At 41.0% G+C, this 26,989-nt stretch overlaps 1 protein-coding gene across 5 annotated transcripts; it reads left to right on the plus strand.

Annotated features, from left to right (window-relative positions):
- Positions 1-958: 958 nt before the first annotated feature.
- Positions 959-25,171, plus strand: LOC120572774 (sialoadhesin-like). 5 transcript variants are annotated; one of them, XM_039822203.1, is made up of 11 exons: positions 959-1,068; positions 1,720-1,758; positions 2,395-2,494; positions 4,391-4,539; positions 16,403-16,642; positions 17,934-18,227; positions 18,700-18,945; positions 21,804-21,857; positions 21,981-22,055; positions 23,880-24,059; positions 24,270-25,171. In XM_039822203.1, the coding sequence occupies exons 1-11, from the start codon at positions 1,044-1,046 to the stop codon at positions 24,383-24,385; spliced, it is 1,518 nt and encodes a 505-aa protein (XP_039678137.1). In that variant the 5' UTR covers positions 959-1,043; the 3' UTR covers positions 24,386-25,171. The 5 variants fall into 5 exon arrangements, with proteins under 5 accessions (XP_039678137.1, XP_039678138.1, XP_039678140.1 ...); XM_039822204.1 differs by having other exon boundaries at positions 24,273-25,171; XM_039822206.1 differs by having other exon boundaries at positions 16,403-16,543.
- The last annotated feature ends 1,818 nt before the right edge of the window (positions 25,172-26,989 follow it).

Raw genomic sequence — 26,989 nt, forward strand, 5'->3', positions numbered from 1 at the left:
GGAAAATCATGTACACAACATTTTATAATGATTCGCAACATTTCTCCTCATAAACTTGTTATATTTACACAGAGACACACATATAGACATGTACAGACACACACAAACAGACACACACAGACACCAACACACAGAGACACAAACACACAGACACACAGACAACCACACACAGATAAACACACAGACTTGCACACACACACACACACACACACACACACACACACACACACACACACACACACACACACACACAGATACGCAGACACACACACACACAGTTTGTCTTTCCAGACTTGTGAGGACCCTTGAGATAACTTCGTTGACAGTAATGTCAGTATGACACCGCCTACATATGATCCGTGGTAATACCATGTCTTAGGGTGCAGAGCTGACGGCAGGTATACGGTATTGATTGTGTCTTCAAAGGTCAGCAGCAACAAAGTCAAATTTGAAATAATTTGAACTTTGAGCGCAGTGCGGCAATTTGGGCTCTCCCCATACCATTGCTTCTGTAGGCCGCCTGTGTTTCTGCTTGCATAGGCGGTTTGCGTTTCCGCTTGCATAGGGCACTTGCGTTTCCAGCGTTTCCGCTTGCGTAGGACGGTTGCATAGGGTGCTTGCGTTTCCACTTGCATAGTTGTGCATGTCATGTGAATAATATGGATTATGCTTTTGAAAGTGAAGATGTGCATCTAACCAGGATCACAAACCATTTCCTTGAAAATCCCAAATTAAGGAAATAAAGACACCAAATACTCACATTTTTTCTCGTGAAATCTAAAAAAATCTAAAAGAGTTTTGTACATTTTAAAATTAAAGCCATGCAGAGGACGGATGATTTATTAATGAGGGCTACAGCTTAAAACAGAAAATCAGATGCGTTGCCAAGACAACGCCCTGTCTGTAAAGTTTCATACAGAATAAAGAAGTTTCAACTCTCGTTTGTGCCTCGCCGCCCGCCTCTCTGTGGTTGATTTAACAGGAAGTTCTCATCCTCGCTGCAGCCAGACGGTCCCTGAAGCTTCGGCCGCCAGACAGACACCATGAAGGCACCGCGTCTTTTCCTCTGTGAGTAGAGACAACTTCAGTAAAAATTTCTTATCAGAAAACCAAACAAAAGTCACGTATAGAGAAGAGAGACTTATGCAAAATTGCCAAATTCATGTGTCCAGTGTCGCTGTGTTTGGGTTTGGTGCACGACTATTAATTGTGAACCTAATTTGATATGTGGGCCAAAGTAAAGTTTGTGTGTGTGTGTGTGTATGTGTGTGTGTGTGTATGTGTGTGTGTGTGTTTGTGTGTGTCTGTTTCTGTGTGTCTGTGTGTGTGTAGGTGTGTGTCTGTGTGTGTCTGTGTGTGTATGTGTGTGTATATGTATGTGTGTTTCTTTGTCTGTGTGTGTGTGTTTCTTTGTCTGTGTGTGTCTGTGACAGTGTGTGTGTCTCTGTTTCTGTGTGTGTGTGTGTGTGTATATGTGTGTGTTGGTCACTGCCCAATTTGATACGCAGGCCAAATTCAAGTTTGCGAGGGTCCGGATTTGGCCCCTAGGCCTTAAGTTTGACACATTTCTTTAAGCTAACTATTTCAAACATTTATCGAGCATCGTTTGAACTGTTTAGCCACAAAGGAAATCAAGACGCTGACGTGTTTTCTGTGAAGTTATAATACATGTTTGAACAGATAAGATAAGTTCACGGAACTGACTTTATCTCGTTTCAGTATTGTTCAGCTTCTACCAGACGACTCTCCCAGCTCGAGGTAAGTTTCCAGCCTCCTGTGTGTGTGTGTGTGTGTGTGTGTCTGTGTGTGAGTGTGTGTGTGTGAGTGTGTGTGTGTGTGTCTGTGTGTCTCTATTTCTGTGTCTATGTGTGTCTCTCTATTTCTCTGTCTGTGTGTGTCTGTGTGTCTCTGTTTTTTCTGTGTGTGTGTGTGTTGGTTGGTGCCCGCGTAGCTTACCACATCCTGTCTGTCTGAAGACAATTTTGCTCATCTCAAACCCTTTCACCATTTAATCAGTAGCCGGAAAAGTAATTGTTGATTAAACAATTTCTTGTTGACGTGTTGTTAAGTGTGTAGAAAGCAATAAACACACACACCACCTGTCAGTAACAGTAACATTATCAGTCACCATCAACTCTTTCTTTGAGACCTTTTTAATGTCTTTTTGGGATGCTTTGTTGATGCTTTGGACACTTAACTGAAACTTTTTTGACATTTTCTTCATGCTTTTCCTGACGCCTTGTTTGATCGCTTTAAATGCTTTTTTGATACCTTTTGATGCCTTTTTTGTCTCTTTCTCTCTCTCTCTCTCTCTCTGTCTCTCTCTCTTTGTCTCTCTCTCTCCCTGTGTTTTTCTCCCTCTGTTCCTTCTCTCTCTGTGTCTCTCCCCCCCAGTCTCTGTGACCATCTCTCCCAGCAGATCGCAGCATTTTGAATATGAGAAACTGTCGGTGGACTGTGGTGATTGGACGGCGTGGAGATACACCACCAACAGGTCAGTTTACCAACAAAAAACTGAATACTTGGCATTACTGACACCTTCATGATAATGTTTCCTTTACGTTTGTTGCGAGCAGAAAATGTTTGAAAAATGTTAAAAGTAGTGTTATAGTTTGAGTGAAAAGAGCTGCATTACTCTGACACCTAAAATCCCTTTTCATTTATTCTAATCATCCATCCATCGTCAACCACTTATCCTGCGCACAGGGTCGTGGGGGGGCTGGAGCCAATCCCAGCATACGTCGGGCGAAAGGCGGGGTACACCCTGGACAGGTCACCAGTCCATCGCAGGGCCACACATAGACGAACAACCACTCACTCACACATGCACACCTACGGACAATTTAGGGACACCAATAAACCTAGCCCGCATGTCTTTGGTCGGCGGGAGGAAGCCGGAGTACCGGGGAGAACCCACACAGACACGGGGAGAACATGCAAACTCCACACAGAAAGGCTGGGCCAACCGGGGTACGAACCCACAACCTTCTTGCTGTGAGGCGACAGCGCTAACCACCGCACCACCGTGTCCCCCCTTATTCTAATCATTGCTGTTAAAATTATGTTTGACCCACTCTGCGATTCTGGGGGAATTTCTGAGTCTCAATGTTGGAAAAGTCTGCTCCGAATTCTGCTCTGCGTGTCGCGTAATTACAGTTTGAAAACTGTTTCCTGTCTTTCTGGTCTGGCGCACCACTAGCCAAATTAGGTTTTCAAAAAAAGGGTAAAAAAAAAAAAAAAAAAAAAATTGTTAAAATTGACGAAAACATTTCCAAAACATCTGAATAAGCAACCTAAACATAAAAAATGAGAGAAGAACCAACAAAAACCATACATACACACACACACACACACACACAAAGACACACACCCACTAAACATTAGACGTCTGATGGACGTGCAGATCATGTCTAAATTGCGTCCGTCGGTCCAGACCAATTCTTGACGTCTACACGACGTGCAAACTAGGTCTGCTATTTGAACGTCTAACAATGACCCCATTTGGACGTCAATATGCAGTTCAACATTTGAACGTCAGACTAGGTAACTTTTTTGGACGTCATGTGGACATCTTAAACATGTGTGGGAAATTTACATTTATTAATGTAATATTGTTTATTTATGACAAATATCAACATTGTTGTCAACAATATGATTAATGAATATGAATATGATGATTTGTGATTAAACATTATTTGTTATACATTATTTATTTATTGAGTACATTATATTTTGTTATTTTACATATTCCTGTTTTCCCTCTACTGGTTTATTTTATTTTAAATAATTAATTAATAAATGTATTTATTTATTTATTTGGAAATGCAATTTAAATAATTAACATATAAATAACACCACTCTGGCTGAGGCAGCACGTTATCGCACCCAAGCATTAAACGCGCAATCTGATTGGCCGAGGCAACACACCAAGCATTTGCGCCTGTTTGGGGCGATTCGCGTGTTTCATGGCATATATATATACGGTTTCATGGAAGCAAGCTTTTAAGCTGTAGGAAAATAAACTGAAACCGTATGCCACCTTCTGAAATGGTACTACAGTTATGCACAGAGCTAAGAAGCAAAAAAGATGTCTGAAATTATTTGCATTGAATACTTGACTACCATACCATTAGTTGTCCAATTACCATTGCATTTAACGTCAAATGGAGTTCCTGAACCTGTCATTAATGGGCGTTTACGTGGAGCACACACCATATACACACACACACAGACAAACACACACACACACACACACACACACACACACACACACACACACACACACACACGCACATTTATTGAATTGATTGCTGCCCGGAACCCAGTTAACGAGGGGCCAGGTTGAGTTTGACCCGTTTTAGATGATTACTAATCTGAATTGTGTTCCCAGCTGGAATCTGAGCCAGTGTGAGTTGGGCTGGGGAGCCAAGTCTTCGTCTTCCTGTGAAATCGGCACGGCCAAGGCCACGGACAGCGGCGTGTACTGGTGTCAGTCCAGACACGGAGACAGCAGCAATGTCGTCAACATCACCGTCACCGGTAAGACAATCACAGACAACACCAATACTTCCTCTTCTTCCTGTTTTCAAGCAGCTACAAAAAAACACTCTAACTATTGTACTAAAACAACTCGTGAAACAAAATGCACAAATAACGCAGAGCCATTTGTATCTGTAAATGCGTATCTCTTTCTCTCTCTCTCTCTCTCTCTCTCTCTTCTCTCTCTCTCTCTATCTACATATCTATCTATCTATGGAAATATATTTGTAAATCACTTTCTATTTGTGTGGATATTTTTGTAATTCATTTAACGATAATTTCTAATAATCTCAATTTACGCGGAGGAAAGTAAAGCAGATTCTAGACCACCCAATGACAACTGGCTGCCCCGCAGAATGATCATGAATTCACAAAATGTCAAGAGGAAAAAATGTGTTCTGTTATTCATCATTTTAAGCATTTAGAGCAAAAACCCAGCCCCCTGTATTTGCATATCTATTCCCATGGCGGGATTCTGTACAGCGATGCCCGAGCTCAACACATAGTGTGACACAGTGTGTCATAGGAAGGAAGGAACTTCCCTGGTAGTCTAGAATTAGCATAACTAAGAGAAGCAGGTTAAGCTTAGAGAGAGGTGCCGGACCGGGCTTGAACTCTCCCCTGCCGGATCGGGCTGTACAGGCCTTCCTCCCTCTACTCTCACTATATTAGTGATTATATGATAAATAAATCTGATAACTACAAAGAGAAGCAGGTGGGCCAGGTTAGGCGGACGCTGCAACTCCTAACTCCCTAACTATAAGTTTTATCTAAGAGGAAGGTTTTCAGTTTACTCTTAAATGTGGTGACGGTGTCTGCCCCCTGAACCCAGACTGGGAGCTGGTTCCATAGGAAAGGAGCCTGGTAGCTGAAGGCTCTGGCCCCCAGTCTACTTTTAATGACACTAGGAACCACAAGTAGCTCTGAATTCTGGGAGCGCAGTGCTCTAGTGGGACAATAAGGTACTAAGAGCTGTTCTAGAAAGGTCAGGAGAAGGACTTTAAAGTCAATCCTGAATTTTACAGGAAGCCAATGCAGAGAAGCTAATACGGGAGAAATAGGATATCTTTTCTTAGTTCTTGTCAGAACACGCGCTGCAGCATTCTGGATCAGCTGAAGAGTCTTAAGGGACTTATTTGAGCAACCTGACAGTAGGGAATTACAATAGTCCAGCCTGGAAGTAATGAATGCATGGACTAGTTTTTCAGCATCCTTTTGAGACAGGATATTCCTTATTTTGGCAATGTTACAAAAGATGAAAAAAGGCTGTTCGTGAGGTTTGTTTTAGATGGGCGTTAAAGGATATATCCTGATCAAAAATATCTCCTAGACTTCTGACAGTAGTGCTGGAGGCCAGGACATTACCATCCAGAGTAGCTATATCTTTAGATAATGAAGTTCGGAGGTGTTTAGGGCCCAGCACAATAACTTCAGTTTTGTTAGAATTTAACATCAGAAAATTATAGGTCATCCAGGATTTTATATCTTTAATGCATGCTTGAAGTTTAGCTAACTGACTGGTTTCGTCTGGTTTGATTGACAAGTATAATTAGGTGTCATCTGCATAACAGTGAAAGTTAATTGAGTGTTTCCTAATAATATTACCAAGCAGCATATATAAAGAGAATAAAATTGGACCAAGCACTGAGCCTTGTGGAACGCCATGGCTAACTTTAGCGTACTTGGAGGATTTATCATTAACATTAACAAATTGAGATCGATCAGAGAAATAGGACTTAAACCAGCTTAGTGCGATTCCAACTAAGTGTTCCAATCTCTGTAACAGGATTGAATGGTCAATAGTGTCAGATGCAGCATTAAGATCTAGTAAAACGAGTATGGAGACAAGTCCTCTGTCTGTAGCAGTTAGAACATTATAGTAATTTTCACCAGTGCCGTCTCTGTGCTATGATGCTTTCTAAATCCTGATTGAAAGTCTTCAAATAAAATTTTGCTATGTAGAAAATCACATAACTGATTAGCAACTACCTTCTCAAGGATCTTGGATAGAAAGGGAAGGTTAGATATAGGTCTATAGTTTGCTAAGACCTCAGGATCGAGGGTGGGTTTTTTCAGAAGGGGTTTTATCACACAGCTACTTTAAATGTTTAAATGTTAATAGAAACATATTGATCATATCTAGTAGTGATAGTGTTAACCACGGGTAATGCTTCGTTGAGTAGCCTCGTTGGGATGGGGTCTAAGAGACCTTTACCATTAATTGTTGAAGGTCTATAGGATAAAAGCAGTCTAAGTATATGTCAGGTCTAGTCGTTCTTTCTAGGAGTCCTGCATTGAAATGTGAACCGTTAGAAGTTGAGGGCAAAAGGTGATGGATTTTATCTCTAATTGCTATAATTTTATTATTAAAGAAGCTCATGAAGTCATCACTACTCAGAGCTAGAGGAATAGATGGCACAGTAGAGCTGTGACTATCTGTCAGCCTGGCTACAGTGCTGAAAAGAAACCTTGGGTTGTTCTTATTTTTCTATATAAATTTTTTTATAAACGAGATTCTTCCAGTTTGGTGCAACGCCAATCAATTAGCATGTAGAAAGCAATATATCAATCTGCTCTGTCTGCGCTTTCCACTCTTGTCCACTGCGCTGTTTTACGCTAACACAGCTCTACTCTGCAAATAGCACATTTTTACAAACAAGCTAAAACAAAAGCTTTCCTTTTTTAGTCTAACTGTTTATCTTTAGTTTACTGGGAATCTGGAAATTTTGACAAATTCTTGTAAACCTCACTGCTGGCTGAACAAACCAAAATCTATTTAGGTATTATAAGACCAAAACAGATACATGTGGCTAATATGCATGTGAATGACGCAATCGTTATGTTCGAGTTCTTCATTCTTGATGACGATGATGCTGGTTGTATTATTTTGCAACAGCATATTTCATTGTAAATGAGGCATACATGAGAGTGCATAGCCTGCTTATCAGTCCATTCTCCATTAAAGCTGGGCTTTTCCACGTCTTTGACAGTGACATTTTTACCTGACAACAGCCGTTTCTTTCTGCAAGCATTTTCCACCAATCAGGACGCTGCATACTACAATAATGTTTTCATAATCACAGATTTTAACCATCACTCCTCAGTGAACTGCCTCCTAGTCTGAGATCATTTTCTAGTTAAAGAGCCAGTTATCATTATGGAGTTTCCATGTTTTGTCGGAGTTTGCTCACACTAATGTATGTAAAGAAAAAAATAGCATTAATTCAGTAAGAAAGTGAAAATTTCGAACAAGAATAGGCGTATTAGCTATAATTTTATTTTCTTTATTTGAAAGTCCGGCCCCCACAGTGTCCGCTTATACAAATTCTGGACCTTGAAAAAATGTAGTTGATGACCCCTGTTCTAGGCCAACCGTCTGTGACCCATCGCGTCTTCATCGTCTTCATGTAGGTTAAATTGAATTGAATATTGGCCGTTTTGACGGGGTTCGGTTTCTGCCAAACCTTAGAATTGTTTTCCACCGAACCCTACGCTTGCTCTAGGCGCGCTACGCTGGTCGCTGTAATGACGGCGCCGTTGATTACAGGAAGGTTTACGTAGGTGGAGCGTTCAATGCAGTAGGCTGTGAGAAAGTGGAAATGGAACTGGTGAGCAGAAAAAGTTGTTGTTAGGCAATACTTTCAGTCAAAAGAAGGCCGTTCAAGTCAAGCTACATGTTCAATTTGCAATGCCGATTGGTCTGGTGGTGTCGAGGACCCTAAACTATACACAACATGGCCGCTGTTACAACATCTGGTATGAAACATCCGAAAGGATACGAGTTGTGCACGAAGGAATCTACAGACAGCAGCCAAAATGCAGCAACTTCAGGTACGGCAAAGGAAGGACAGTCACAGCTTAAAACTTTTGCCTACTTTATGGGATTATAAATCTAAAAGGCTAATATTTAGGATATTGATAGGATCTTGAGATAGGTTAAACATAGGCCTATGGTAATTGTCAAAATATTTGATTTTTGAGGGGCTTAACATACTCAAAAACTCACCAAATTTTGCAGTCATATCAAGTCTGGTGAAAATTTACGTATTTTAAGGGTTTCGGGAATAGCCGCCCAAAAATGGCTCGCTAGCGCCCCCTAGAAAGTTGAGCCCCTGCAGTGTGTTTAACGTAGACTCACGAAACTTGGTACACATATGTATCATGTCAGGATGTATAAAAAACGTCATTACAGCCATACCCTAAACCCAACAGGAAGTCCGTCATTTTGATTTCAAAGTTCGAAATTAGTGCGATTTTGGCCATATCCACATGTCGTACTTTAACAAACTCCTCCTAGAGATTTCATCCGATGGACTTCAAACTTGGTCTGTACCATCCCAACACGTTAACGATGAAAAGTTATTAAAAGAAAAACTTTTCGTCAGACGGTGTGGGCGTGGCGTGGCGGCCATTTTGAGTGTTTAGCGATGAACAAACAAGTTGTTGTAACTTGAGTGTGCGTTGTCGTATCTGCCCGAAATTTCTCACTATGGACAAGGGTCCAGGCCTGAGGACATCCGCAGTCCAAAATTGACTTTTGGTCATTGCGCCCCCCGCTGGCAACAGGAAATGCGCCTTGTATGACAAACATCATCCAATTTACATGAAACTTATAATGTGTGGTCTACATGTGATACTGAGCTGCCCCCTATAATATGACCACGCCCACTTACTCAGGCCACGCCCCCTTTCGTAACATTTGAACCATTTAAGGTCGAGTCTTGTTTGAGGTGTCATTGAACTCAGCACAGAGTTCCTTTTTAATTGGTAATGGTTTGACCCGCCCCCTAAGCTTTAGCCACGTCCCCTTATATAACTAATGACCCATTTGATGTAGACTCTTGTGTGAGGTATCATTGAACTCAGCAGAGACTTCCTTCTTCATTGGTGATGGATTGGCCCGCCCTATGTTTAAGCCATGCTCTCTGTCATAAATGCTGACCCAACTTAGGTAGAGTCTTGTGTGAGGTATCATTGAACTCAGCACAGACTTCCTGCTTCATTGGTGATGGTTTGGCCCGCCCCCTATGTTAAGCCACGCCCCCTTTCATAAATGTTGACCCATCTAAGGTAGAGTATTGTGTGAGGTATCATTGATTTCAGCAGAGAGTTTCTTCTAAATTGGTGATGGTTTGGCCTGCCCCTTTGTTCAAGCCACACTCCCTTTTATAACTAATGACCCATTTTATGTAGACCCTTGTTTGAGGTGTCATTGAACTCAGCACAGACTTCCTTCTTCATTGGTGATGGTTTGGCCCACCCCCTATATGTAAGCCCACATTTATACATGTTGACCCATCTAAGGTAGAGTCTTGTGTGAGGTATCATTGAACTCAGCACAGACTTCCTTTTTAATTGGTGATGGTTTGCCACGCCCCTTTTCACAGCTAATTAACCGTATGACGTAGAGTCTTGTGTGAGCTATCGTTGAACTCGGCAGGGAGTTCCCTTTTCATTGTTGATGATTTGAGTGCCGCGCGAATGCACGGTCGCAAGGAGCAGCGTCCGCCGGTAACCCCAACGCGCGCAGAGGCGCGAGGGCCCCTCCATCGCTGTTCGCAGCTTTAATTCATTAATGTGTTTACTGAATTAAATCTACAGAATCTTAACCAGTAGTATTCGGCCGAAGCCCAAAAATCTGGATTCGGTGCATCCCAAATACAAATCACTCTGCATTCATTTGTGAATTGTGTTTCACGAGTTGCAAATTCTTATGCTTCACTCTCATGTGATACACTGAGGAGTCAGCAGAGCAAGGCCACTTTATTGGATGTTTTTTGAGCTTTTGACGATGTTTTGGTTTTTATGTTTATGGCACTTTAAACAACTAAAGAGTTTTCATTTTTTTAATGTTTTGGTCACATTTTTCAAAGTGTTAGTGATGTTTTTTCTCAATGTTGTGTATTTTCCAACATTTCTGACTAGTTTGAGAACATTTTTGATGCTGTTTGTGATGTTTTTGGCACTTTTTCCACATTTTTAAGCTTTTTTTGACATTTTTTGCAATTTTTTTCTATCTATTAAAGGAACTACAAACCACAATGACTACGCCAGTGTTGTGCCCTTAAAAAGGGGAAAATTAACGGGAGAAGGATGAGAAAAACGCACACATGCAGCTCTTTCCTTCACTCGTCTGTATCGAATACATTTTAAACAATACATACAATCAACAGACAAATGTATATATGCACACACTCAGTTTTAGGACCACTGGTATCATGAGTGTATTTTCAACATGTTCTAAATTATCTAAATTATGGTTTTAACCAAATAAACATGACATGTAAATTATATTTTTAACAAGCTACATTATCATGGAATTTACGAATAATGAAATGTATGCATGTATTTACTTATAAATTTTCGTGATTATGACGTGAAGTAGACACAAATATATACATATATAAATGAAGCGGTAATGCGCTTAAACACCAACGTCAACATTGGTAAACGAGTTGATATCAGATAATAACATTATTATTATCATTATTATTGATTTATTTTGTCTTACTGAAACCTGGCTGGGCCATGAAGACTATGTTAGTCTAAATGAAGCCACCCCTCCCAGTCATATTAATACTCAAATTCCTAGAAGCTCAGGGGGGAGGGGTTGCAGCCATCTTTGATTCAAGCCTGTTAATTACTCCTAAACCTAAATTAAATTATAACTCGTTTGAAAGTCTTGTTCTTAATCTTCAACATCCAAAATGGAAAACATTACAGCCAATTATATTAGTTGTTATTTACAGGGCTCCAGGTCTGTATTCTGAATTTTTATCTGAATTCTCAGAGTTTTTATCATGTTTAGTCCTTAAATCAGACAAAGTACTGATTGTAGGTGATTTCAATATCTATGTGGATGTTGACAATGATAGCCTTAGTACTGCTTTCATCTCATTACTGGATTCAATCGGTTTCCGTCAGAGTGTGCACATGGCGACACACTGTTTTAACCACACCCTTGACCTTGTGCTGGCATATGGTATTGAAATTGAGGATTTAATAATATTTCCGCAGAATTTGGTATTATCAGATCATTCTTTAATTACTTTCGAATTCTTACTACCTGACTATACTAAATTAGATAAATGCTTCTACACTAGATGCCTTTCTGACAGTGCTATAGCTAAATTTAAGGAAGATATTCCAATAGCATTTGACTGTATGTCGTGCCTTAACATAACAGAGGACCTTTATGTAAACCTTAGTCCCTCTCAAATTGATACATTTGTAGACGGTGCTACGACTTGCCTACGGACAACCTTAGACTCTGTTGCTCCCCTGAAAAAGAGGATGATGAAGCAAAGGAAATTAGCACCTTGGTATAACTCTCAAACTCGCAAATTAAAACAAATCTCACAGAATCGCGAAAGTAAGTGGCGTTCCACAAAAGTGGAAAAATCTCGTTTGGATTGGCAAGAAAGTCTCAAAACCTATAGGAAGGCCCTAAGAAAGGCCAGATCAGATTATTACTCATCATTAATAGAAGAAAATAAGAACAACCCAAGGTTTCTTTTCAGCACTGTAGCCAGGCTGACAGATAGTCACAGCTCTACTGAGCCATCTATTCCTCTAGCTCTGAGTAGTGATGACTTCATGAGCTTCTTTGATGATAAAATTACAACAATCAGAGATTAAATTCACCACCTTTTGCCCTCAACTTCTAACGGTTCACCTTTAAACGCAGGGTTGCTAGAAATAACGACTAGTCTCGACATATACTTCGACTGCTTTTATCCTATAGACCTTCAACAATTAATGTTAAAGATATCCTCAGCTAAGCCATCTACCTGTCTCTTAGACCCCATCCCAACGAGACTACTCAAAGAAGCGTTACCGTGGTTAACACTTCACTACTAGATATGATCAATATGTCGTTAATAACAGGTTACGTAACGCAGTCATTTAAAATACCTGTGATAAAACCTCTTCTGAAAAAAAACACCCTCGATCCTGAGGTCTTAGCAAACTATAGATCTATATCTAACCTTCCCTTTCTATCCAAGATCCTTGAGAAGGTAGTTGCTAATCAGTTATGTGATTTTATTTGATGACTTTTAATCAGGATTTAGAAAGCATCATAGCACAGAGGCGGCACTGGTGAAAATTACTAACGATCTTCTAACTGCTGCAGACAGAGGACTTGTCTCCATTCTTGTTTTATTAGATCTCAGTGCTGAATTTGACACTATTGACCATACAATCCTGTTACAGAGATTGGAACACTTATTTAGCATTAAAGGAATTGCTCTAAGCTGGTTTAAGTCCTATTTCTCCGATCGATCTCAATTTGTTAACGTTAATGATAAATCCTCCAAGTACGCTAAAGTTAGCCATGGCGTTCCACAAGACTCAGTGCTTGGACCAATTCTATTCTCCTTATATATGCTTCCTCTAGGCAATATTATTAGGAAACACTCAATTAACTTTCACTGTATTGCGGATGACACACAATTATACTTGTCAATCAAACCAGACGAAACCAGTCAGCTAGCTAAACTTCAAGCGTGCATTAAAGATATAAAATCCTGCATGACCTATAATTTTCTGATGTTAAACTCTAACAAAACTGAAGTTATTGTCCTGGGCCCTAAACACCCGAGAACCTCATTATCTAAAGACAAAACTACTCTGGATGGTATTGCCCTGGCCTCCAGCACTACTGTCAGAAATCTAGGGGTTATTTTTGATCAGGATATATCCTTTAACGCCCATCTAAAGGAAACCTCAAGAACAGCCTTTTTCGTCTTCGTAATATTGCCAAAATTAGGAATATCCTGTCTCAAAACAATGCTGAAAAACTAGTCCATGCATTTTTTACGTCCAGGCTGGACTACTGTAATTCCCTACTGTCAGGTTGCTCAAATAAGTCCCTTAAGACTCTCCAGCTGATCCAGAATGCTGCAGCGCGTGTTCTCACAAGAACTAAGAAAAGAGAATTTAAAATCCTTCTCTTGACCTACAAAGCTCTAAATGGTCTAGCACCATCGTATCTAGAAGAGCTCCTAATACCTTATTGTCCCACTAGAGCACTGCGCTCCCAGAATACAGAGTTACTTGTGGTACCTAGAGTCTCTAAAAGTAGAATGGGAGCCAGAGCCTTCAGTTATCAGGCTCCTCTCCTATCGAACCAGCTCAGTTACATCCTGTAACGCCTTGCAGCGCCCTGATATGAAATTAACTACTACGACTACCATATGAAGTCACTGTTCCATTATTAATGTGACTATTATCGCCACTGTTCATCACATCCCCAACCAGCCCGCCAGACACCGCCTACCAAGAGCTTGGGTCTGTCCGAGGTTTCTTCCCAAGAGGGAGTTTTTCCTCGCCACTGTCGCACTGCTTGCTCTTGAGGGACTTATTGTAATTGTTGGGGCTTTGTAAATTATAGAGTGTGGTCTAGACCTACTCTATCTGTAAAGTGTCTCAAGATAACCTGTGTTATGATTTGATACTATAAATAAAATTGAATTGAATTGAATTGAACATTCAGACTCTCAGGCGTGGCCACAAGGCATCCGGCTACTAGCTTACATGTCTGAGTTAGCAAGAAATTCAACAACAAAGAAGTCCAACAAAACGTCTTTTCCATGCATTTCAAACCACAGTAACATAAAGAAAAATACTATCAGCATGTGTACATAAGGATACAGTGCTTTGCAAACGGTAATTACCTTAAAAGGGGAATAGTAACGGGAGAAGGATGAGAAAAAAACACACACCCAACTCTTTCCTTCACTCGTCTGTATTGAATGAGGAAGAGGAGTGTGATCCCCCTACTGGAGCCCCTAGCATTACCAACAGATCGACGAACCATTAAACCACACAGATAAGGATCAGAATTAGCTATCTGCATTCCTCTTCTTGGTGTTACTCACTAGTTGCTTAGCCTTCATATACATTTACAACTACCATAAATGAAATTACATATTTTAAAAATATATATTATAGTACTGTGATATTATGTTTAATTCAAAATAAATTTAGTAGGAGGGCGTTCCCTGACAGTACCTAGGTAAGGACTACTAGCCAGTCAGAAGCAGAGTATGAGGGCATGCCCTGACAGTACCTAGGTAAGGACTACTAGCCAGTCATAAGAAGAGTATGAGGGCGTTCCCTGACAGTACCTAGGTAAGGACTACTAGCCAATCAGAGGCAGAGTATGAGGGCGTGCCCTGACAGTACCTAGTTCCTCTTCTTCCTGTTTCACGCAGCTGCAAAAACACTGACTATCGTGCTAAAACAACTCCTGAAACATAATGCACAAATAATGCAGAGTGATTTATATCTGTAAATGCGTATAATGTATGTAGCCTGACATCGTCATACTCTGATTTTAGTCAGAATATGAGTCTGATTCTGCTCCTTTGGGCTGTGATTATGGGGCATGTTTCAACCGAACCAGGAAAGAAAATGCTTCTGCACTCAACTGGATAGACCTACAACCAATCAGAGCAATGAATAGACCTAGATCAATCAGAGCAACGGATAGACCTACAACCAATCAGAGCATCGGATAGACCTACAACCAATCAGAGTTACGGAGTATTTAACGTATGCGCCCCATCTTCGTAGCTCCCATCAGGGCCAGCTGAGAAATTAAACTTTTGCCGAATCGCATAGGATGGATGGCAAAAACATTTTTCCGATCGACAAATGCCTTGATCGCGGTTCTCTGTTCCTCTTTTAAAATGAATGCGCTGTCGATATCTTCTTTAACAGATACTATGGCGGAATCTACACATCTCAGTTCACCAGCGGATGCCGTCTTTGTTGTAAACAAATTCAACCCAAGCACTGTTGATCATCTGTCCATCATCGTATAAAGCCCCCCTTGACAATTTGATTGGTCCGAACAGCTCTGGTTGGAGCACCACAACGGATCAAGTCCAGACCGAACTTCCGACCTCAAATGTTGTAGGCGGGGCTAAGTTTGGCTGGCATCCAATCTAGCGTATATATTTCCGTCTGTCCAATTTGGAACTCATATTTCATCATTTGTAAATCAAGTATTTTTCAATAGAAATGTATTTGTGAATTACCTTTTATTTGTGTGGATAATGTTGTAATTTATTTGACGACAAGTCCTAATAATATCAACTCACCTGGAGGAACGTAAAGCAGATTCTAGGCCTCATTAGCGCCATCTACTGGAGAGTGCTGGGATTGCCACTTGAGATACAAGTTGTTTGTGACCACACAACGCCGAAAAACTCTCAAAAGGAACAGAACCAGAAACACATGGAGATACCGATACAAATTTACAGATACAAATCACTCTGCATTCATTCATGAATTGTGTTTCACAAGTTGTAGATTTTTATGAGACTTTTTTAGTACCATACTAACCGCCACTTTATTGGACGTGAGCTTTTGACAATGTTTTGGCGGGGTTTTTTATGATTAAGGCACTTTACAAAGCAACAAACAACATGTTTTTGTTTTTTATATGTTTTGGACACATTTTTCAAAGTGTTAGTGATGTTTTTTACTCAGTGTAGTGCTATTTTCAACGTTTTTGACTAGTTTGATAACATTTTTTATCCTGTTTGTGATTTTTTTGGCACTTATTTCCAATTTTTTTCCAATTTTTTCCCCACTTTTTTTCACGTTTTTGGCAATTCTTTTATGACACTTTGCAAAGCTTATGGTGTGTTTTGTGACACTTTACTCGTTTGTCAAAGTTGTTGGCATTTTTTTGAAGTGTTTGGTGGGGGATTTGGACATTTTTGTTAAAGACATTTTGAGTGCCTTTTTTCCAAATTTTTTTTTCAGCCCTGGTTGTTAAATAAATACAACTCTTCTCGCACATGGAGTCAACATGAATGGATGACATGCTGTAGTTTGTCTCTGTGTTGAGGTGGACCAGTGACCCTGCAGAGTCCGGTCCTTCCTGTGCCGGAAGGAGAAGACGTCATGCTGAGGTGTATTAAAAGGAACTCGTCCGCCCTCCCAGCTGAGTTCTATAAAGATGGCGTCTCCATCGGGAGAGGGGCTGAAGGTAATTGGACTCGCCGTCGTTTCTCCAGGTCGGATGAAGGATTCTACAAATGTAAAGTCGGCAATGAAGAGTCTCCACCCAGCTGGTTGCTGATGAAAGGTAAAGAGTCAAACTTTACACACTTACACGGCTACATGTATTGTGTAATTTTCCTTATGGGACATTTGATAAAAGAATGGTTCAAAGTATTTTCCATTCAAATCACTGAGCACAACGGTCAGAGCAGCAGCTATTTTTATGTGTACCATTTCGATGGTTATGTAAAAACCTCTGTATAAGGCAAATTCTGCCAAGTGGCGGAGCTGAGATTTTGCAGTAACGGACAAACGAGCAGTAGAGTAGTAACGTTACGAGGCAGAGAGCCAGCCGCTAAATGAGTCAAATACATTTTTCATCCACACAACTTCTATCCCCAGCTGAGTGACAGCTTTATTCGGCTCATTTTCTGTGTATAATGTGGGGAGGGGGCGGCTAACATTAGCCAACTAACATGTTGTCCGCTGGCTGGCTGGCTGGCAAGATTTAAGATGCTTTATTGTCATTGTATGAACACAACAGAATAAGATTGGTGGCAATCAATGTAGCCACTAGGTCTAACTGTCTACTGACCGGCCTCCACTGGGTCTAACTATCCACTGACCGGCCTCCACTGGGTCTAACTGTCCACTGACCAGCCACCACTGGGTCTAACTGTCCACTGACCGGCCACCACTGGGTCTAACTGTCCACTGACCGGCCACCACTGGGTCTAACTGTCCGGACTGACCAGCCACCACTGGGTCTAACTGTCCACTGACCAGCCAGCACTGGGTCTAACTGTCCACTCACCGGCCTCCACTGGGTCTAACTGTCCACTGACCGGCCTCCACTGGGTCTAACTGTCCACTGAGCGGCCACCACTGGGTCTAACTGTCCACTGACCGGCCACCACTGGGTCTAACTGTCGACTGACCAGCCACCACTGGGTCTAACTGTCCACTGACCAGCCAGCACTGGGTCTAACTGTCCACTCACCGGCCTCCACTGGGTCTAACTGTCCACTGACCGGCCTCCACTGGGTCTAACTGTCCACTGACCAGCCACCACTGGGTCTAACTGTCCACTGACCAGCCACCACTGGGTCTAACTGTCCAACTGTTCGCCGCCCCTGGGTCTAACGGTCCCTCCTAATTGGCTCAATACAGAATGCATCAATGGTCGGGCAGCTCTCCTCCCAGCGAGTTGCGACACAGTTTATGGTGCCATTGATGCATGTTGGCATGCCAACTAACATCAATCGCCATATTATGGTGTACTAATCAAATGACCACAGCAACCAGTTCAATGCCTCTTCTACCCATTTTATTTCTGTGGTATAAACGCACTGTAACTCCAGTGTTTGTGTCCCCAGATGACTCTGTGCCGGCCTCTCTCCTCTCGGTGTCTCCGGACGTCACTCAGCTGTTTGAGTACGACGGTCTGTCTCTGAGCTGCGGCAACAACAGCCGATCTCACGGCTGGAGGATCATCAGAGCCACCAAGCTGGACGGGAAGGAGGGGATGCTGGTGAACTCCAGCGAGAAATGGGGCGAAGCTTCGCCTTCTGGCTTCAGAATCCACGCCGCCAAGAAGACGGACAGCGGCGTGTACTGGTGCGAGTCTCCCGCCAGGCAGCGGAGCAACTCTCTCAGCATCTCTTTTTACGGTACGAGCGATACAAACAACTCTCTCAGCATCTCTTTTTACGGTGGGAGCCATAATAAAAAACAAGTATTATAGGCCGTGATCACACTTTGCCAGAGCTGACCATAGGCAAGATTTGCAGTGCTTTTTTACCACATTTTTAATGCTTTTTATAGATTTTTTTGTCCTTTCTTTTAGACATTTTTGTTGGTTTATTTTTATTTTACATTTATGTAATTTTTTTGCAAACTTTTTTGACATTGTTGCCAATTTATCCTACTGTATCCTACTCTATCCTACTCTCTGTTTTTGACACTTTTTTCAAAGTTTTCATCATTTTTTCGATGTTCTCAGGACTCTTTTAAAAACACAGTTTACACTGTAGGATTATAATGTAAAACAGATGCTGGCAGCTTCAAAAAAGTGCGTGAGCATTGCCTAAAATCCAGGGACGGACATACAAACACTCTTGTCTCTCTCTCTCCATGTTCCAGGTACTGATAAAATAATACTGCAGAGTCCTGGCCGCCCTGTGATGGAGGGAGATAACGTCACGCTGCACTGCAAAACAAACCAACCCTGGGACTCCTTGCCTGGTTTCTATAAAGATGGCTCCTTCATCAGGACTGAGCGTGATGGTCACATGACCATCCACAATGTTTCCAGGTCTGATGAAGGCCTCTACAAGTGCAACATCAGCACAGGTGGAGAGTCTCCACCCAGCTGGCTGTTTGTCAGAGGTGAGGATGCTGTGATATGTAAACCTGGACGGCAACGCAGCTTTATTGAGTTGGATGTTTTTGGCCCATTTTTCTCCATGTTTTTTTTTTTTACTTTTGTTTGACATTTTGACACTTTTCATACAGACATACATCATGTTTGATGAAAAAAGGCTGTATGGATTAGTGCAGGATGTACATAAATGTAAAGTGATGGGCAAAAGTTCAGGATATATAGTATATGTATATTAGGGATGCACCATATCCAGATTTTTGGTGTTCGGCCGAAAACCAAATCCACTGGATAAGATTCTGCCGAATCCGAAACCGAATCCTACTCCCATCCTCAGTCCATTAACACAGTAAACACATTAATGACGTAAACAACGTCCACAGCAGTGTATTTTTCATTTTATTTACTTGAAGTTGCTGCATTTTGGCTGCTGTCTGGTAGGGGTGCAACAGAAAAAAAAAACTCACGGTTTGGATCGTTTCTCGGATCAGAGTCATGGATCGGATCATATTTCGGATCAGCAAAAAAAACAAGACAAATAAAAAAATCCTGCCTCACTCACTGCCAGGCCCGTCGCGACCATTGACATATATATAATGGACCAATAGACCCCGTTGCTGACACAATCGTTAGCCTATTTTTACAAAACCGTCTGCTACGGAGCCATAACGTGAGGTACAAGGTAATGGAGCCTTTTATACATTTTCGTGTTTCTTTAGAACTAAACAACGGACAAATAGAGTCTTTAAACGCTTCAGATGTAAAGTTATTCGCTGTCAAGTGTGCTAACAGGAGGTGATATCTCTTTGTAGCAACAAAATGGCGCCATCGGAGGTTCGAGTTCTGAAGCAAAGCTTACCCCCTTGGTCGCGACAAGGCAAGCAAACCAAGCAATTGCTTGGAGCCCCGAGCTGGCCTGGGGCCCCAAGACAATGACTGGTTAAGAATAAAATGCAACGACAAACTGTGAGCGCCCCTTTTATAGTCAATGCAGTAAAGTGCAGTGACACTGTTGTCGGGATCCCCCTCAAGGGGCCCCTCTCGTGATCTCTTCTAAGATAAGATTGATAAGATGGATGGAAAAAAGAAGATGGATAAGAAAAAACAAGATAGTGGTAAGTGATAAATTACACTGGATAAAATAGCTCTACTTGTCTTGGTGTAATTTTGCAGCAGGTAGGCTAGCAAAAATATGTTTATGTTGGCTAACGTTACCTGTAACGCCTGCTAGGCGAATAGAACGGGCAGCTACGTGCGGGGTCCGACCATGCTGTATTTGTTGCTATCACCTAGCAACTGTGTCTCCGTGAGGAAAGCTGTGAAAGCCGGGTGAAGTTTTCGGAGGAATCATAGCCAAATCAGTCTAATACATTGATGCCAATGTATTGCGTTTAGGAACGCAATACTAATGATTTAGTTAGTGGTAAGTGATAATAATTTAGTTTGAAGTTCCCGTGACGTGACGTTTCCAGTCTACGGTTCAGACTCAAACACACGGAGCTCTGAAGCAGACCTGTGCGTCACTTAGTGTCCACTCTCGCTGTAAAATGCAGCGCAGCTTCAGCTTTATGGATGCGCTCAGCTGTGGACATGCTGCGGCAGATGTGTTGCGTTTGTGCTCCGTGTATTTCTGTAGTTTCGGGTTTCCAGCTCCGACGTAGAGCAGCGTATGGCCACTTCCCTAGCTAAACTATTTGTCTCATTCAGAGACCAGAGACCCAAGCGGGGCTCTGTGTCTGTCAGAAGGTCTGAGATCTACCGTATCAGCAGAGCAATCACGTAATGCACAGCAGACATATGCACATTAAGGAGGTTACTTCCCCAACAAAAGACAAAAAACAGGAGGTAAGATTAAATGATGCCTATAGGCTACATGTGTGCTACCTCAGATATAATTAGAAAAGTCCATCCAAAGGAGAATAAATAGTTGAAAGCAATACAGAATTCCTGACAGCCTTACTGCAATATATTCCATTATGTTTTTATATTTGGATTGTAATCTGTTTCTCTTTAACTAAAGATATTTGCAGCATACATTGATTCAGAAAAAGGTAGAAATAAGTGCATAAAAATTCACCAGAATGCAGGAAATTAAGTGTTTAATGCTAAAAATTTTCAAAAAAATCATTTTAATTACTTTGCTGTTATTGGAATAAATAACACTTCAAAAAATCTTTTTTAGAAAAAATCTCAACATAAATCTCACACTAAACTGGAAAAGGCTGTTACTGCAATTTAGTTAATTTCACAGGAAAAATACACTTATTATTAGACGAGGAGCCTAGGATAAAAATTATGAAGTTAATGTCTGTGTCTGACCTGGGCTGACACATGTTCACGTTAAAAAGTGTGTGCGTGCACGAGCACTACGGTCACTGTTTATCGTATTTAATGACATGACATTGCTATAGCTTTGTAATAGGTTTTGATGAAACGTTAGCATGCTATACTAACTATTCCACAGTGATAATCTATTTACCAAATAGGGGTTAGGAAAACCACACAATAAATTAGCTTGGGATGTTTTTAAGCATTAGTAACCCTTAACAAAGTGTTAGGAATAATTTGTCCGTCTATCTATGTAATGTTTTAAAAATGGTTTCTTAAAGGTTTACAAAATTTTTTTAATCATTACCTGATAACTAATATATTATATGATAGATATAATGTGTGTTATAATGAACTGAATTTACAGCACTACTAATAATTAGTAAACATTTAATAATAATTTCAGTGTTTGTTAACAGTAAAAAGATTGTTTGCTAACAGTTAAATGACAATTAACTAAAGATTAATTAACTATCAATTTACCATCTATTAATGATTGTTATTATAAAGTGTTACCATCTTTTCTTTGTCCCTCAAGGTGATACATTTCTCAGCCCTCAGGCTCTTCCTAAGGATAACTCCACTGATGAAGGTAGAGTGAATTTCTCTCACTGAGCTGAGCTGTTACTAGTGACCTCTTTCAATATGCTAACAGTGAAATGGTCAAACGTACTTCCCAGGCAATTTCAGATTTCTTTTTCAATTATTTTTCCAGCTACACCATCAACTTCATCCTCAACATCAACAGATGCATCACTTCTCAGTGCTAATGTTTCCTCTATAGCACAAGGTACCACCACCACAAGCTCTATAATTATAGCTGATATCCTGCACAGCCCAGAGTTTAAACTGATAAGTGTGTGCTGTCATATTGTTAGGAAAAAAAAACAAATCACTATTGAATTCCCACCAAACTGTGTAAATACCAGTCACTTTTTCCCATGGACATTTCAGAATTTTTAATATACAGTAGTGCCTGTCAATTTTCTAGGTGTCAGACACTCAGTGATGCATTCTGTAGGCCTCGACAGATGGATTTTATTAATAAAAACATTATTTTTCATTTATGCACAGTATATGCAACACGAGTATTTGCACTTTAAACATTTATCTATGCACAGTTTATGCAACAGCAGTTTATGCACTGTAAACCTTTTTTTATTTATATAAAGTGTGGGTGAACTTAAACTTAATGGCTATGCTGTGGTTCCTGTAGGCTTTGTGTGCGTGCGTGCAGGGTGGGGGGGTTGAGGGGCCTCCATGTCCATTTTGCTTGGGGCCCCCAAATTCCTTTAAACGGCCCTGCTCACTGCATTTATTTGGCATTATCATTTGTGACTGGGATATTACTAGTACTGGGCCTCTTTATCTTCCATTCCTCCGCTGCTTGTATCAGTACCTGCGCAAGATGAGTGCTTGTGTGACTCGTAGAGGGGGCCTGTCTGCAGCACCGGACTTCTCCCAGTCTGCTGTGATGAAGTGAGCGGTTATCGTCACATAGCTCTCCATTCCCGTGGATGTCGTAATGTGGCTCAAGCACTTTCAGCATGTGTTTAAAGCCTTCGTTTTGCACAACCGAATATGGCCTCATATCTGCACCTATAAACACACCGATAGCGTATGTGGTGGCTTTAGCCCGGTCTGATTGTGCAACAAGGGGCTGCTTAAATGCCGCGGTGATAAGCGGTTGTTGAGCAGCTTTCGTTTTCACTCGTGTCAGTGAAACACCGGGGTGATGTCGCTTCAAATGCGTGGCCATGCTTGATGTGTTTCCACTGTCATATGGCTTTCTTGTGCCACAGTGCCTACACACCGTCACGGTTTTATCCACTAACCTCTTTCCTTCATCATTATTTTACAGGGAAGTCAAAATGTTCCCAAACGGGATTGAAATGACACGGGGCGTTCGAGCTCCTCCGTTCCTCCGCTCACCATGACCACGCCGTGTGTGGACTGAACATGCGCACAACTTTTTTTTTTTCAGAAATCAATCCGCGGATCACGTGTGTGCCGACCGAAGGTATTTTTTCCGAACGGATCACGGATTAATGACGATCCGTTGTACCACTACTGTCTGGAGATTCCTTCATGCACAACTCGTATTCTTTCGGACGTTTTCGTACCAAATGTTGTAATTGTTTAGGGTCTTCGCCACCATGAGACAAATCAGCATAAATTGAACATGTAGCTGGAATTGAATGGCCTTCTTTTGACTGAAAGTACAGCCAAGCAACACTTTTTCTGCTCACCTGTTCCATTTTCACTTTCTCACAGCCTGCTGCGTTGAACGCTCCATCTCGGTAAACACCTTCTCGTAATCAAAACAAAAAAATCTAAGGTTTGGCAGAAACCGAATCCCGTCAAAAAGCCCAATATTCGGCCGAATTCGAAGACGAATTTGATGCAACCCTGACGTGTGTGTATATATATATATATATGTATATGTATACGTATATATATATATATGTGTATATATGTATATATATATATATATATATATATATATATATATATATATATATATATATATATATATATATATATAAAATTAACACATCAGATGAAGTGTTTCTGGTTTTAGATGATTACCTGTCCAGGTGTGTGTGTTTCTCAGATTCTCGGAGCGATATGGAGGAAACTTCCTCTGCTGGTTCCTCGCCTCCGTCTGTGCTGACGCTGATACGCCACCTGGTGGTCATCTGTCCATACTGCATCTCCACCGTCCTGCTGGTGTCCATATGTCGACAGAAGCCCAAAGGAAACAGCAACCTTCTCCGGAGCGTATGCAGCTGTGGTAACAATTCTTTTCCATTTAAAACAAATAACGAGCCCTTTTTTCATAAAAACAAAGCCGTTTCTTGGCAGAAAAACGAGACAACCAAATAGAAATAACGGTCTAATTTAGTTTTTTTGCAAAGTACCTTTTTCGTAATATAATAATATAACAACTTCATGCTTCATTTAAAAAAATAAAAATAAAAAATACAATTTTAATGTCCCTCAGCAGGAAGGAAGCAGCGTGTTTCCATGGCGATGTCTCCACCCAGAGAGGACGATCAGGGAGCGGACCGAGCGTATGAAAATGTCATTCCTGATGTCACCACTGAGCATAATTTCTAAACTCTCTCTCTCTCTTATGTTGTGTTTTTCTTTTACGGTTGTTGTCTGTAATGCTGTCCTGTTGTCATAAATGGCCTGGCCCCAGAGTATTTGTCCAAAATTTAAACCCTGCGTGAGCACAACTGGTCATTGCGGTCTTCAAATCTACTGGTTTAAGAAATCCCAAGGTCAAGGTATCAATGGGGGGGTAATCTGCCCCGAGACTCTGGAGCAAGTTACCCCCTGATATTAACACTATTACAGATGTAGCTCTTTTTTCAGGTCCAAACTCAAAAACCCATTTGTTTAGAATGGCTTTTAATATGTAGTAGTGGTGTGACACTTTCCCTCTCCTCCTCCTGTTTCTATGTAACCTTTTCTGATTTTACTGTTTTCTATGTTTCAGTCTTTTTATTGTATGATATGTTGTTATATTCTTGGTTCCTGATGTAAAGCACTTTGGATACCTGCTGGTTGCTGAAAAGTGCTGTATAAATAAATGTTAATTGTTTGATTTTGTACACTGGACTCACTCAGCAAGACCTGGACTGTTTGCTGTCCTGTCTCCTAAACGGTGGAACAAGTTCCCCTTATTAACATGAGGACGGCTGAAAGTCTACACATCTCTTCAGAGGGCGTCCTGGCTATGAAGATAATTGTTATATATGTATATAAAATAATGCACTTACATGTGGCTCTTTGTAGTTTGGCTTATTTGAAGTTAATGTACGTGTTCTTTGCGATTCCTGCTGGTCTGAGTTTGAGGCATCATGGTTGAATGCACTTATTGGAAGTTGCTTTTGGATAAAAGGGTTATTTAAATGTAATATAAAACATTTTGTAAATAAAGTTTAAAGATTAAGTTACTGTTGTCACAGTGGCCGGTTGTTAATGTGTTTCCTTTTGTTTTCTTGATTGTTTTGTAACTTGAAGGCCTGGACAGGGAAAAACTGCAGTTTTATTAAGTATAATGAAAGATGAACGTTTAGTACTGGGGCGACCCCGAGTGGTAGAATCAGAAATGACACCATGTGTTTGTGCAGGTTTGGATTTAAAATGCAGAGACAGCAACAGGCAGGAAACAGGAACTACAGAGCAAACTGTTCATTCACCAACAAGGAATACAAATTGTACAAACAATCTGAAAACAGAAAGAGGCTGAACACAAGGAGCACCACTTAAAGGACAGACACAAGCAGGGTTACAGGGTCACATAACAAGCACAGAAAACTCAAAATACCACAATGAATGAATCATAGAACATGAAACAGCAAAACCCCAAAACATAAAATCCTCTAGAGACTTATACAGTAAAGGAAACTACAAATATACTGTCACACTGACAGTCTAAACTCATATTTTAACAACAAAAAGTCCTCGCCGCAGAGCCGTGACAGTACCCCCATTTAATAGCCTAGAAATCTAGACGACCCTAGCAGCAGCAAATGTAACTTGCAGCCAGGGTCGTCTAGCAATTCTCCGTTGGCTTGCGAGCTGGAAAAACCCAACTCTAATCAGGGCCTCATTCACCAATATCTTCCTAAGTTTTCTCTTAAATATGTTCTTAAGAAGGTTTCTAAGAAAAGTTTACGCCGGATTAATGACGTGTTCTTAAACAGCAGATTTGTTCGCATCTGTGTTCTTAGGATTGATGAATCCCACGTCTTCGTAACTGAAAGCGCGTGCCAGTTGTTCCTAATTAGCATAAGAAAACGCCCCGCAAATTCTCATATAAGGACATGACACTTCCTGTGCACCTCCTGGGAGACAGGTTGTCGGAGATTGTCGGAGCCGCGGTGGAGGAAGTACTGAATCTCAGTACTTAAATAAAAGTACAAATAACCAGAGACATATTTACTTTAGTAAAAGTAGAAGGTGTCCACAACCACAAACAAGGCCTGGCTTTTAAGAAAAGTTCCTATCCTAACCATGAAACGGAAATAAAATCGGAATGCGGTTGGTTTTATTAATGGATGTATTTTATTTTCTTTAACCGTGCAAGTAAGCAAATAATGTGTGTGAAGCAACACAAATGGGGAGATGTGAAGAGGTCCAGCCAAAAAAATAAGATATGAACGCTTCTTACGCAGCCTGGCGGAGGAGTAAACGATGCTGTGGAGAGAAATAGATATAGCAACTATGATTTAAAAACGGGAATAATAAAAAAACAAACGTTTTCATTTTCACTTTTACCGGAGGCTGTATTACCGAGGGTCAGCGGCGCTGCGCCCGGGCTCTGGAGCACCGGAGCCGGCTTGGATCAGCGGTGCCCCATATATACAGTATCTATGGAAACCAAACTCTGTTGGTGAGAAACGTGTGACGGTCAGGAAGACGTTTTGGCAGGGGGAACTGATCAGAAAATGTAACGGAACATTGTAGAAATGTAGTGGAGTAGAAAGTAGAGATAATTGCTGCAAAATGTAACAAAGTAAAAGTTAAAAGTATGCACTATTGAGTCTACTTAAGTAGGCTAAAATACAGATACGTGAAAAATGTATTTAAGTACAGTTACGAAGAATTTGTACTTTGTTACATTCTACCACTGCATTTCGGCCCTATAAATAGCGATCAATCACCAAATAACGCAGGATTTAATCAGTTTAATTGCTGATGTAAATTGCA

The sequence above is a fragment of the Perca fluviatilis genome, chromosome 14, assembly GCF_010015445.1.
Source record: "Perca fluviatilis chromosome 14, GENO_Pfluv_1.0, whole genome shotgun sequence".
Classification (NCBI taxonomy): Eukaryota; Metazoa; Chordata; class Actinopteri; order Perciformes; family Percidae; genus Perca; species Perca fluviatilis.

Coding starts and splice junctions, on each gene's coding strand:
- LOC120572774 (XM_039822203.1), top strand. CDS start 1,044: ATGAAGGCACCGCGTCTTTTCCTCT. Junction 16,643..17,933: donor CAGCTGGTTGCTGATGAAAG/GTAAAGAGTCAA, acceptor TTGTGTCCCCAG/ATGACTCTGTGCCGGCCTCT. Junction 18,946..21,803: donor CAGCTGGCTGTTTGTCAGAG/GTGAGGATGCTG, acceptor TTGTCCCTCAAG/GTGATACATTTCTCAGCCCT.